Here is a 12,971-nt window from a genome sequence, read left to right on the forward strand (position 1 = left end):
GCATCTAAGAGTCTACGACTAAAAGTAATGATCTTATAATGCCAAATTAAGTGGCTGCTAAATGTGCATTCAATCAATTTTCTCATCGCCAACTGACAAAATCAAAGAAACCACGGATTTCATTTAAAACATTTTACAAATACACATTTCCTAACATAATGCATTACAACTAGTGCACATCCAATCAGCCCAAAAAGATCTTTATACTATGTGGAAATCTTCAATGGGCAAAAAATGGAACATACAACATTTATGAATCATGATTACTTAAGACATACAATAAAGATTGAAACACCGAACCTGTTTCAAGTTACCACCTCCGGTAAGTCACCTGCCCCAAGTAGAATTACTTTGGGCAATGACTACCAGGTGCACCGATATTAACTTAACAGAAAAAGGGCAATAAACAGTGAAAATCAAATTGCACAAAGTGAGAAGAGAGAAGGCGCCAAGAGGGGAATAGCTCGGCCTTTATCCCGCCCAAGGGAAGCAACAAACTTGGTCAGGCATGGCAACGTCAATGGAAGAGTACAGGCAAAACGCAGCTCTGGCTAAGTCACACATCTAAATGCGAAGTGCGCCTGTTACAGGGTCACGACCTGCATTTGCTTCCTTGTGTTTCAAAGAGAGGTTTGCAAATTGGGAATCAAGGTCTCTGCTGTTATTGCGTCTATGGCTAGAAGATGGTCGCTTTTGTTGCTGTTGTTGCTGTTGTTGCTGATACAAGGATCGCAGCCTCCCAATCTCCCTCTCCAACAATTCTTGCTCCACTGAACATGAACTCACATATCTTAGTCACCTTACAAAGTAATGAATAACAAGAGTGGGAACAAAAAGTTATGCTGCTGATGACATGGCACATAAGTGAAAATCTTCCAGATACATTGGCCTTTTAAATCTTCCACTCATCTTTCAGCATTGTTAAAAATATGCTAATTGTTACCCTGGATATTTCAGAAAGAGCCAATCCTCCCAGGAACCAGAAGATTTTCCCAAAGACACAAAACAGTTGTTTACTCAAGACTCTGCCAAATGGCAACCATTTACTCAAGACCTAAGAAACAAACATGCAGAACAAACCTTCCTGATAGTTCAGGAAATTTTTGGAGATTTTCTGAGGGAATTTTTACAAATGATCTTCAATTGTTTGAATACACGGGCAAGCCTATAAAATGCCAGGTATTAGATTGATAAAAGATTGACAGTGGATAAACACCTGTGTTCTAAACCCTTAGGCTTTTACAACATCCACATCTCCCCACCCACAAAATAGTGCATTACTCTGAATACTAACATTTCCTACATGTTATTAAGTCTTTTCAAATCTTTATTACATAGTTCTCCATTTGAGTTTTCAATCATTCTCAAACTGCCATAGGCACGAGGTCTACCATTTATTTTGAGAAGAGATTCATCCTCAACTGTACTTTTGTGACTTCAGATTCAAAAAATAATCATCAACCCATTACACAGTTCTGATTTTATTCAATAACATAATCTTATGAGAAAAAATAACATATCAAAACAACTGTCAAGGTAGACCGTAGATGCTTACAGTATTTGATAAGTTGCTCCTGTGCTATACTTTCTAAGCGCTGCTTGAGGGCTTTGTTCTCCATGCTTAGAATCAGATTCTGCTGGTTGAGAAATTCAAGCTCAGCCGAAACTTCAGACCCTTCTGCCTGTAAAGTAAACACAATAGGGATTAATATAATGAATTCTAAATTATCACAAAATCAGTCTTGATAATACCCAATTCAATCCTAAATACAGTATTTCCAGCTTCTTCTGGCACTTGCCTGTAAAGCTTGTACATTCCTCTCCAGCTCAGCTATGTATTGAAGCTTTCGAACCCGTGAACGCTGAGCAAATTGCCTGCAGTAATTGGTATTTCAGTTTCCATACATATCATTTATATTCCCATTCTGAAACACACCATCAAGTTTCTACAATTATGACCACCAGTGTTATTACAAGGAAACTGAAATATTTGTAGTATTTCACAAAGTAATAATTTATTTTTAATTCTTGAAGCATCAAAGCATTGCTATATATATCATAATTATATAATACAATCACATATTAAGATTTATATGCAGTAGCTTATCGAGGGTCATGAAAATTCTCTTACTCCCCTCCAATTGAAAAGAAAGCTTTGGTAATTGTAATTACTCTTGGGACTTGAACAAGCCTACATTCGGAAAACCTTAAGAGCAAAGGGACTGTCCTAGTCATATCCTTCACATTCAACTGTCTTCTCCACTTTTTCCAGAAAACTAAACTACATACATTACAAGTGTAAACAAGAGAGTCCATAATGCTCCATATTAAGCTAAAAAAACAAGGATATATAATTGCTTAACATTTATCTTTACCTCAAACTGTATTATATTCCCAAATTATAAGTACATGATGCTATTTCTCTTAAGTAGTCTCTTATTAATTTTCAGTGTTTTATAGCTGCTCAACACAACACTAGAGGCTGTTACTGGTTAACACCATGCCTATTACAGGTGACCTAAAGTAACACTAAAATTACACTGTACTTTATAATTTAACACTGATGCATATGCCTGTTCCTAATCAACTAGATTGTGTCTTGCAGTTTCAACAAACTAAAGGAATCATCAGGCTCAAGTCCAATGGATAATTAGTCAATAAGTTCCCCCTCATCACCTTGTGCTGACTGGAGAGCAAAACAGGTAGTGCTCTACTATGGTTCACCAGAGGACCACATCTGCACCAAGGTGCATTATAGAAAAGCCAATGCCACTCTAACTTACAGCTTAGATAGTTAGATTAGAAAAATCTCTTTCCCATTTACCGTTAACAACTTTCTTATATCCTTCACTCCCTTCCCAACTTGTTTTGGCCAAATTAACAGCTTAGATTAGCCAATAGTTTATATAATAGCACAACCACAGGACCACTCCCACTTCCTTCTAGGAACTGTTAAATGCTTTGACCTAGTTGACAGCAGATTTTCCTACCTTCCCCCCCGAGAACCACAACCCAGATCACACGTCCGATTCATGGTATTTGATGATCTAGTTCTCCATAATTGACATTCCCAGCATACCATGATACGTGGGCAAAAAAAATAGATATGATGAAAAAATTAAGAAAACTAAGAATAAAAGATGTTTGATATATTGGAATGTAAGGCAAAATTTGTGCAAATACAACTACTTTATACTTAAATGCTGGATATATAATAATTTGACGAGCTTGTATGAAAGTGTGTAAGCATTTATTTATGCTTGTATGGATGTTCTTGAAGTTGCACACAAGCAACCTACATGTAGCGATGCAAACCCCAACCCCAAATCGCATATCAAGTATACCCCCAATTTACCACGTACCAGGCATAAGAGCTCATTTCGTTCCTGACCCCGTACCATAAATCCAAGTACCATAGTCCTTATACCTCTACCCAAGCGCTCTTTACCGTTTTTCTTTGCATTTGATTATGCGAGTCATCACATAATCTTAGATTTAGGGAATAATTTTCATACAAATAAAAACAGCAGTAGCTGCATTCTAGCTACAGTTAAGAATTTTCATAAAGCACTCACAAATGATCATTTCTGAAAGAAATTGAGTGTGAGATGGAAGGATGGATGCTTATTTCAACTACTAAACCTATGAAACAACTGAAAAACAGAAGAGGCAGGCCAAAGAGACAACCAAGAATTATGTAAGGTAAATGTTACTAAGTTAGTACCAGGTAAAATGACCATGTATAGAAAGCAAATAAGTCAACTACATACTGTTTAGCACGTTTTGCATCTGTCTCAGATGCATAAGGCTTAGCATTAGAATTATCCTTTTTCTCCGAAGATTTTGGATCATATGGACCAGATTCAACCTGATCCTGCTTTTCACTTGCTGCAGAGGCATCCCCATCTGCGTCTAGTGGTGTAGATAATGATCCTGAACTCTGAAGAACAATGTTATCCTTGACAGAAGTAAGGCTGCTTGGGTTATTTACAGCATTCAAAGAAGACTCCCATGCCTTATTCTTCTGCTTCACCAAGTTTAGTTCTGTGTATAGTGAAGCATGTCGTAAATCTTTTTGAGGATCAAGAATAAATTCTTGAGATCCCCAAGAGGGTGCAGAAATCATATTATGATATTTGTACTCGTCTTGAGCTGCATAATCAATGTTAGCAACATTAACTGCATCCACATATGCAAATGAGTCACTTGATGAACGACGATGACCTCCCCTGCGTATAGGTGTGTCTGGCTCATTAAGGAGATCATCAAGCCAAGAAGGTTGTTCCTCTATGAGAAGGCTTTCTGAGGAAGTTCGCTGGTGGTGTGCATTGCCCTCTCTAGGCTTCTGAACAGTTTTCGATCCAATTGCAGGACTAAGGACATAATCTGTATATGATGGGGAAACACTAGGAAATGGACTTTTAGGAGGAAGTAAAGGATGCTTTCCAGAATACATCAAATTTCTGATATTTGAACTCTTGGAGTTTGCCATAGCTGAACTACAACCAGTCCCTGTCAAAAAAATGCAGTGTAAGATGACGGAGAAACAAAGAATAGTTTAACAGGGAATGTTAACTATATTTAAGAATGGAGAGGGAAAGTCCCAAACACAAATTTGACAAGCCAATTGGAGTATAGGTCAGCAACAAACAAAGTAGAATAGGAAAGCAAAATACATGTTAAATAAAAAAATATAACTTCAAATAAAATTAAAAAATAAATAAATTACTTATTTTATTAAATCTCAAAATTGTATACACGATATCTATGTTTGATGTCGCTTGGCCCATTCCTTCTCCATGCTGACATGACACAATACACATGTACATCCATGGGTATGTTCATGAACATGCCTACGGAAAATTTTGAAATGATCAATACCCTTCACGAGTCCTAAACCTGGACTACACATGCACCAAACAAACATATCCCAATCCACGTAGCATACCATTACATTCAATGGACAACATTTTGACTAACTACCCACCCATTTTCCTGTGCAGTATGCTGAAAATTAAGAAACCATTCGCATAAGTAGTACATGCATCACTATAGCATCTAAGCCCCAGTTACCACAAAACTAAAGGTGTAATCCAACTGGGTTAGAATTTCCCATGAATTAAAACAAAGCACACTAACACTCCTAATTAATTGGCGGGCCCAACCACAACGCTAATTGTGTTAATGAAAATGCCACTATTTCCCAATCACCATAAGCTACTAACTATAACCCTCTATTTGTTTCTCAAGGAAACCGTGGAAAGAGAAAAAAGGGAAGGAAAATTTGGAATAGTATCTCCTAAACAATTGCGGTGCTAGTCTTAGTTAGTTGATGTGGAGGCCTCTGTTTTCTCAGCCCCAAATAACGAAAATTTTCCAAGATTCAAACGCATCAGCTCATTTCATTTTCCCACATTTTCTCAGCAGCCAAACAAAACATGAGCATATTAAAAATAGAAATCACACAATTTCCGAAACGGGAACGAAAAAGAAAAAGAGAGTATAAAAGAAATTAAAATCAGTGATTTGACGAAATGCTGAGAATGTGTGCAATTCTTCAAACCCAACAATCAACAGAAGCTGATTCAATGAAAACAGAAACAGATTCATAAAACACAACGCTTTCCTTGTTTTGAAAAACAAAAATAATTATAAAAAAAAATACCTATATGGAATGAGTAATCGAGATCTTGAAATGCAATGATCGAAGAAGCACTGTTTCCTCTGCCCTAGGGTTTTCTGTGTTTCCCCTTCTTCTCTTCTCTCTCTCTCTCCTCGTTTCTCTCTCTACTATGTCTTCTCGTTGTTGACGTCTGGGGGTTGGATTGAAAACAAAAAATAACACACATTTTTCATTTTTTTTTTTGTTTTGTCCTTTTATTTATTTTCTTTTTCTTTTCTCTTTCGGAGATTTGGTTGTTTTTTCACACTTTGTTTCCCCCAAAGATGTTTCGGTTTACACGTATGTGACAGCCTTATTCTACCTTTTTATTCTCTTTTCCAGTTCATTTTTGTACTACTATAATCTATTCTGGGATTAAAGGGTTTAAAAATAAGTTTTTTTTTTTTTTTATTAATAGTTTACCAGCAAGTTTGGCTCTAATTTAAAAAAAGAAAAAGAAAAAAAAAAGAAGCAAGTTTGGCTCGTGTAAAATCATGGTAACTGATTTTAACTTTTTATTATATTTTTCTCAACAAAACAAAACTGTTATTAATTTTTGGTTGCCATTATGCTCGTCAAATTTGTTTATCGAATTTTATTCATCCATTGATGTGAAAATGTATTTTACTTATTTATTCATAAATTGATTTAACAAATTATTTGAGCAAATTTGATAAGTCTAGCAATCTTGCTATGTTTTGATTAAGAAGAGAAAAAAAAAAAGGATGAGAAATTGGGACAAAAAAATTATAATCTTAATTATATGATTCTCTACTATTAAAGCTGTTATTTAGTTAATTTATTTACCAAAAACCCAAATTTGAGTGGTACCAATATTTTGTTCTCACCAAAAAAACTAATATATGGGTAATTTTTTTAGGTAAATAAAGGGTTAGTCCTTTTAATAATAAAAAAAAAAGGTTAGTCCAAATTGGCAAAGAGAAATAATATTTTAATTGAAGTTATAGAATACGTCCAAAAAAAAATTACATAATATATAAAAGTTTATTCTCTTCAATTAATATATTAGATTAGGATATACCCAAGTTGCCAACTCAAGCATTAATCTCACCATACATTTAGCATGTTTAGTAGTACTACTAGGATTTTAATTTTGCTTTTTTGGTGTAACACAACTGTATTGCATACTAGCATTAATTCTCTTTGTTTGTTCTCTTTTCTTAATATAAAAGTAAAGTAGAACAATGTGGAGTGAGTTGTTGACAATAATGATAATAATAATTATTATAAAATAGTAAATAGGCATTGACAAATATATACAGTGAGAAGAGGTTGGTACAGAAAGTGCAAGAGGGGAGACAGCCAATTCCTCAAATATAGTGTACAAAGAAAGAAGACAACAAATTCCGTACAATATAAAATTATCAAACATGTCCACACAATTGAACAACAATTTGGCTGTGAAATTCTTGGCCTTTTGCCCAATTGAATAGGGCCCTCTCTTTATAGTGTCTATGAGTTCCAATGATAATTAATTAAAATGAAAACCCAACTTTTGAAAATTTTATATTTATCACAACAACTATAGAATAGTAATAGAATTTCATAAAAAGAAAAACAATAGTAATAGAAGGAATGAGAAATAGGTCTATATCAATTTGAACGAAATTTTTTTTCATGTGATGATAACACTATGTGTCATTACGAATTTATCACATCAACATGTTACATATTATTATTATTATTATATATTTTTTTTGTAATCAAGGGTGTTATGGACCAGTTTTTGTGCTCTAGACTAATCCATTGGACTGGTTAAAGACAGATAATTATATGTTATTATTGTTACACATAATACTTATTTAATTTGAATGCATGTATTCATATTCATGTTTCCAAACAGTCTATACTCATATTTTGAATCAACGATCACTAAATCATTTGAGACAAATCATAATGTTGTGCTAAATATATCCTCTATTAAATTAAAATAGATAAATCTAACTAATTAAACTTTTTTGCTTTGATATTTAGGCCATATCCTGTCTAATGGATCATTGACATTACAAAAGATTGATACTTTTTATGTGGTAAGGTAAGCATGGAATCTATTATCTGTATAGCATTTATGCCAACTTTTATAATAAGGATGGTTCGGAATATCATATATTTTAAGAAATTGGTGGAAGTAAGCAGATTCAAGTTATATATGGTCCATTAATTGCTACTCAACTTGTGCAAAACTAAACCATGAGTTGATTCAACAGCTAATTGATGTGATTAATTTTGAGCCAAGTTGGGTAAAGGTGTACTTGTCTGCTCAACAAAAAAAAATAAAAAAATTAGTATAGTATTTTATCAATGATTAACTCATTCTTTGAGTGAACATGAATTTTTTTATATTTGCTTTTTCCTAATAAATTTAGGTTTGTGTAAGCTATGCTCTCATCCAACTGCAACAAACTGCATGACTGAGTTTGTGAAGATGAGATCAAGTTAAGTAGATTATTGTTATTTGTTGAAGACTATTTTTGGTTTTGGAAACAAAAATTATTTTATTTATCTAAAGAAGAGGAACAAAAATTTGGGAATTCTCATACTATTGGATTAATAATTAGTTGGTGAAACAAATAGATACAAGAACAAGAAAACTAGTAGTGTTACGCTCATTAAATTTTGTTCATTTAATAATATAATAATATTTTATTTATTTAAAAATAAACTTACTCAAAATCTCATTTATTTCTTAAATTACAATGAAACTAAATGAGGCAAGTAGTGATGGGTCCCATAACTGTATCTGCATGGCCACAATTCAATGCGGGTGGCAGTTACTGGGTAGAGCCACAGCCTTTATATGTACATCATTAATCATTGGCGTATTGCATTCAGTCACACGACTCAGACTCACATCAGATATTTATATTAAAAAGAAATATATATGTATATATATATCTTTTTAATTTCTAAAAATATATGCATACACACAATTATTCATCATGCATATGGCATTATGGCATATACCAGAGTCAAGAGTCCACCCACAAACCTGAAACAACACATATTCAAAAGTTTCCACCTTAATAATTTGAAATTGACTTACAAAATATTATAAAGAAGAGAAGGACTTACCTCAAGGCAGGTATGCTACTATCTCATCCCTCCGTTCTCTCTTTCTCTCTATTTGGAATAACACATATCTTTATAACAGAGACAAATAAGTTATTAGGGAATGTCATAGTGAAACAATTCCAAAGTGAAACAATTCCAAAGATCCCATGTATATACATTCATACCTTGAATATCATAAAATCCAAGTCCCTTGAAATGAGTAATCATGCTCTTGAACATAAGCATCATTAACAACATTCTTATAGGTTGGGAACCAGGGACGGAGCCAAGATTTAGAACTCGGGGGGGCTAAATTAAAAAAAACATCGACGGTACGATGAAATTTCATTAATAAATAAAAAAGATACACCTAGTTAAGGGGGGACATAGTGAGCCTTACCCCTCAAAATGCATATCTATACAAAAACATAGACTAGAAAATAACAACAAAACAATGAAACATGCAATGCAAATACAAGATAAGACTATGCAAATTGAACCCTGCGCTTCTTCAAAACATAAAAATCCTTAATTACTGAATCTGTACTTATAGTATCAGAAAGCTCTCTTTCAATGTGGAGAATCATACAATCATCAAGAAACTCATCTTCTATCTTGTTTCGAAGTCGAGTTTTAATAATCTTCAAATATGAAAATGCTCGCTCCGTTGTTGTAGTAGAAACAAGAAGAGTCAACACTAGACAAATCAATCTATATATCATGGGAAAAAAATCTAACTTCCTTGTTTCAACTAACTGATGACATATATCAGAAATAGAAGATGTATTATGAAACTTGGGATCAGAACGCATGTCTACCTCATAAAATGGGCATTCCATTCTTAAACTAACTAACTAACTCAGCATGAGTGAAATCTTGAGGGTAGAACTTCATAGCAAGATCACATATATGTTCAGTTTTAAATGATCTGAAACTATCACGAGGATCCAATGATGAGCTAAGAGTAAGAAGTTCCACTGCTTGGGGGTTAAATCTAGTATCTAACTCCACCAACTGAAAATCTATAACAGCATAAAATACATTTACACGATAATGATGTTCAACTGTTATAGAATTCCTTTGTTGACAAGAACGACCTGTACCCACCCTATAACGAGCACCCAAATCAGGCATAATGATTTCATGTAATTCACAAAATGATTCCACTGTTTTCAGAAAAGTATCCCATCCATTTTCTCTCAACTCTTGGAGAAATAATTTTGTTGTTGAAACAAAATTCAAAGCATGTACAATGTCTTGAGATTTGTTATGCAATGCTTGAGAAAGAAAGTTAGTGATTTCCATAACCTTATTCAACAAAAGCAAGTTAAACACAAAACCAAAAGATGTCATCCAATTAAGAAGACTATTGGCTTCCCCACGCATATCTTCGTTGATTCCACTTAAAAGCATTCTTTGAAGCATTGTACTAGTTGAAGCAAATAACTCAATCAAGCTTCTACTAGAACGAAAATGAGACCCCCAGCGAGTAGCTCCTGCTCGTGACAAAACACACATTTGATTTTTCCCTGTACCTGTCTCAAGTTTTCCAACATCTAACAAATCTTGAATTTCCTCTTGCCGAATAGCTTGTAATTCACAATGACGCTTGGCAGAAGAATCAACAAAATTCACAATGGAAGTTAACATAGAATAAAAATCCCAAGTATCAGACACACCTCTAGCTGCAGCATTTAAAGCTAGTTGAAGGCGATGAGCAAAACAATGCACATAATATGCATATGGGCAATCTTGAAGGAATAATACTTGTAACCCGTTCCATGCACCACGCATATTGCTAGCACCATCATATCATTGGCCACACATATTTTCCACTTGAAAATTGTAGCTAGTAAGCACCTTGCATATATGATTCTTAAGAGTTATGGATGTAGTGTTGGGAACACTCCCAATGGCAAAAAATCGTTCTTGAATAAGGCCATTACAATCAACAAACCTCAAAATAATAGCCATTTGTTCTTTACTAGATACATCAACTGATTCATCAACAAGAATACAATATGGTTTATCCCCAATTTCCTCACGAATCTTCTTCCTCACTTTGTTAGCCATAATATGTAGGATTTCCTTTTGAATTTCAGGTGCAATATACTTTCCATTATGAGGAGCATTCTCTAAGATAACATCTGCAATGTTAGTATTCAATTTCGCAAACATTTTAACAAGTTCAATGAAGTTGCCTCGATTGGATGAGCTACTAGATTCATCATCACCTCTAAAAGCCAATCCTTGATTTGCTAGAAGCCTAACACCCTCTATTGTTGTCCTAAGACGCAATCGGTTTTGCTCCACTTGTTTTGATGATTGTGTATTCATCTGTACATCAATATGTGTAGAGGGGTTTTTCAAGAGATCCCAATTCTGCATATTTTGATGATGAGTTGAGTTTACAGCCCCTATATGCTTACGAACACCACATTTTTTCCCATCATTAACCCTTTTCCAATGTGGATACCCATCCATAGTAAATGTAGGATGAGAAGGTGGGTTAGTATCAAAAAGGAAGCAAGGAAAACAAAATGCCTTGTCACTACTAATTGAATACTCAAGCCAGGGCCATTGAGAATACCAAGAAGCTTGAAATCGGCGCATTTGTCGTCCGTCAAAAGAGGAAGGGTAATCTTTTAATTTCGGTTGACATGGTCCTAAGTGAATATAAGCTATTCGAACATTATCATGTTCATTAACAGGATACTTCCATATTGCTTGACGTAATCCCGGATCACGTTCAAGAGTACTAGTAGTAATCTCAATATTTGGATCAACCTCAACTCTTTCAGTCTCAACTCTTTCACTTTGAAACTCAGAATGATGTTGCTCATCACAAATTGGTGTAGATGAAGAAGGATCGTTTGTTTTCTTAAAATATGAAAGAATACTTTTTCTTTTCTTCGGAATTTGTTGATGATTCGACTCCGACATGACAAACTAAAACCTATTCACCATATATTATAAACATGATATGTAAGGATATGCTAAAATGAAAATCCCTAAATCAAATCCCTAAATTGATAAATACTAAAATACACATTCCATAATACTTTGTAAATTCAATTGAGTCTCAATATATGCATAACTTAATCCCTAAATGACTAAATTCACACCTTAAATTAAATCCCTAATAATAGAATAAAAAATCTAAATTCAGCTCCAATGCCCAAATATTTAAATCTAAATTAAATTTAAAAATAAAAGAAATATAATAGAGTTAGAAATTATAAATACCAAGAGGCAAGAGAAGATGTTGATTGTTGCACTTGCAAAGAGAGGCACGTGAGAGCAGATGCAGAGCACTAGAGAGATTGGGGCCACAGCCACTGCGTGTCGGCGATAGAGACAAGAGAAGAAAGTTTTGGCTGTTTCAACTTTTCTGTCTCTGTGATGATCGACAATATGTTGGGGAGCTGTGGTGATGTTTGTTTGTTTTCTCCTTTTTAATTTAGGTGGGTTGTGAGCAGTGGGCTTCGCTTTTTAAAACAAACAATTAAGGTTGGCAGGGGCTGGATATGTGTAAGTAGTGTTTTGTCTTTTTTAATTGGGGTGGGCTGTGGGCTGTATACATACATAGCTTAAAAAAAAAAAATTATGAAGGTGGGCTAGAGCACGTCCAGCCCACTATGATGATCCGTCCCTGTTGGGAACCTTTGACTTGCAAAATGCTTATGGATCCCATTTTTGAGTCCCTCCAAGAATCTTGCAGTCTTGACCTTTTCATCATTCATGGTGGACGGAACAAAGTGTCAAAGGTTTGTGAACTTTTCTACATATTCTGAAACAGTCATGTTACTCAACTCTAGATCCACAAACTCTTTCATCTTGGTCATCTGCAATGGCACGGGGAAATAATGATCATAAAACAACTCTTTGAATCTTTAGTAAATTAGGATAAACCACCCAAGATATATTTTTTCTTGAGAGTAATCCACCATAATTTATTTTGGGAGGTTTAACACTTTGACTAGTGTCCACATAAGCAACTTTTCTTATATTTTTTGATGAGTCAGGTTAATTTAAAACTAAAAGTTTGTTGTTTCCCTAAGATACCTTTTACCCTCACTACTACAATCAGGTTAATAGACATCCGTTTTAGCATTCAAAAATTCCATTGTCTAGGCGTCTGACGACTATGGCCCTTTAATACAACAGTTTCCCAATGTTGTATGAGTTAATTCATACGACGTTCATCATTAAAAACCGTTATATATGGTCCTTGAAA

At 34.3% G+C, this 12,971-nt stretch overlaps 1 protein-coding gene and 1 pseudogene across 1 annotated transcript; both read right to left on the minus strand.

The window, feature by feature from the left end:
* Positions 1 to 101: 101 nt before the first annotated feature.
* Positions 102 to 5,832, minus strand: LOC147279859 (basic-leucine zipper (bZIP) transcription factor family protein). Its single transcript, XM_086250661.1, has 5 exons — positions 5,666 to 5,832; positions 3,771 to 4,512; positions 1,796 to 1,875; positions 1,556 to 1,678; positions 102 to 770 (listed from the first exon to the last, which is right to left on the minus strand). Exons 2-5 carry the CDS (start codon positions 4,490 to 4,492, stop codon positions 565 to 567), a joined length of 1,131 nt encoding a protein of 376 aa, XP_086106787.1. The 5' UTR covers positions 4,493 to 4,512; positions 5,666 to 5,832; the 3' UTR covers positions 102 to 564.
* A 3,387-nt stretch (positions 5,833 to 9,219) lies between these two features.
* Positions 9,220 to 11,677, minus strand: LOC147279860 (uncharacterized; annotated as a pseudogene).
* Positions 11,678 to 12,971: the final 1,294 nt, after the last annotated feature.

This window comes from Dryas octopetala, chromosome 7 (genome assembly GCF_963921425.1).
Source record: "Dryas octopetala chromosome 7, drDryOcto1.1, whole genome shotgun sequence".
Lineage (NCBI taxonomy): Eukaryota > Viridiplantae > Streptophyta > Magnoliopsida > Rosales > Rosaceae > Dryas > Dryas octopetala.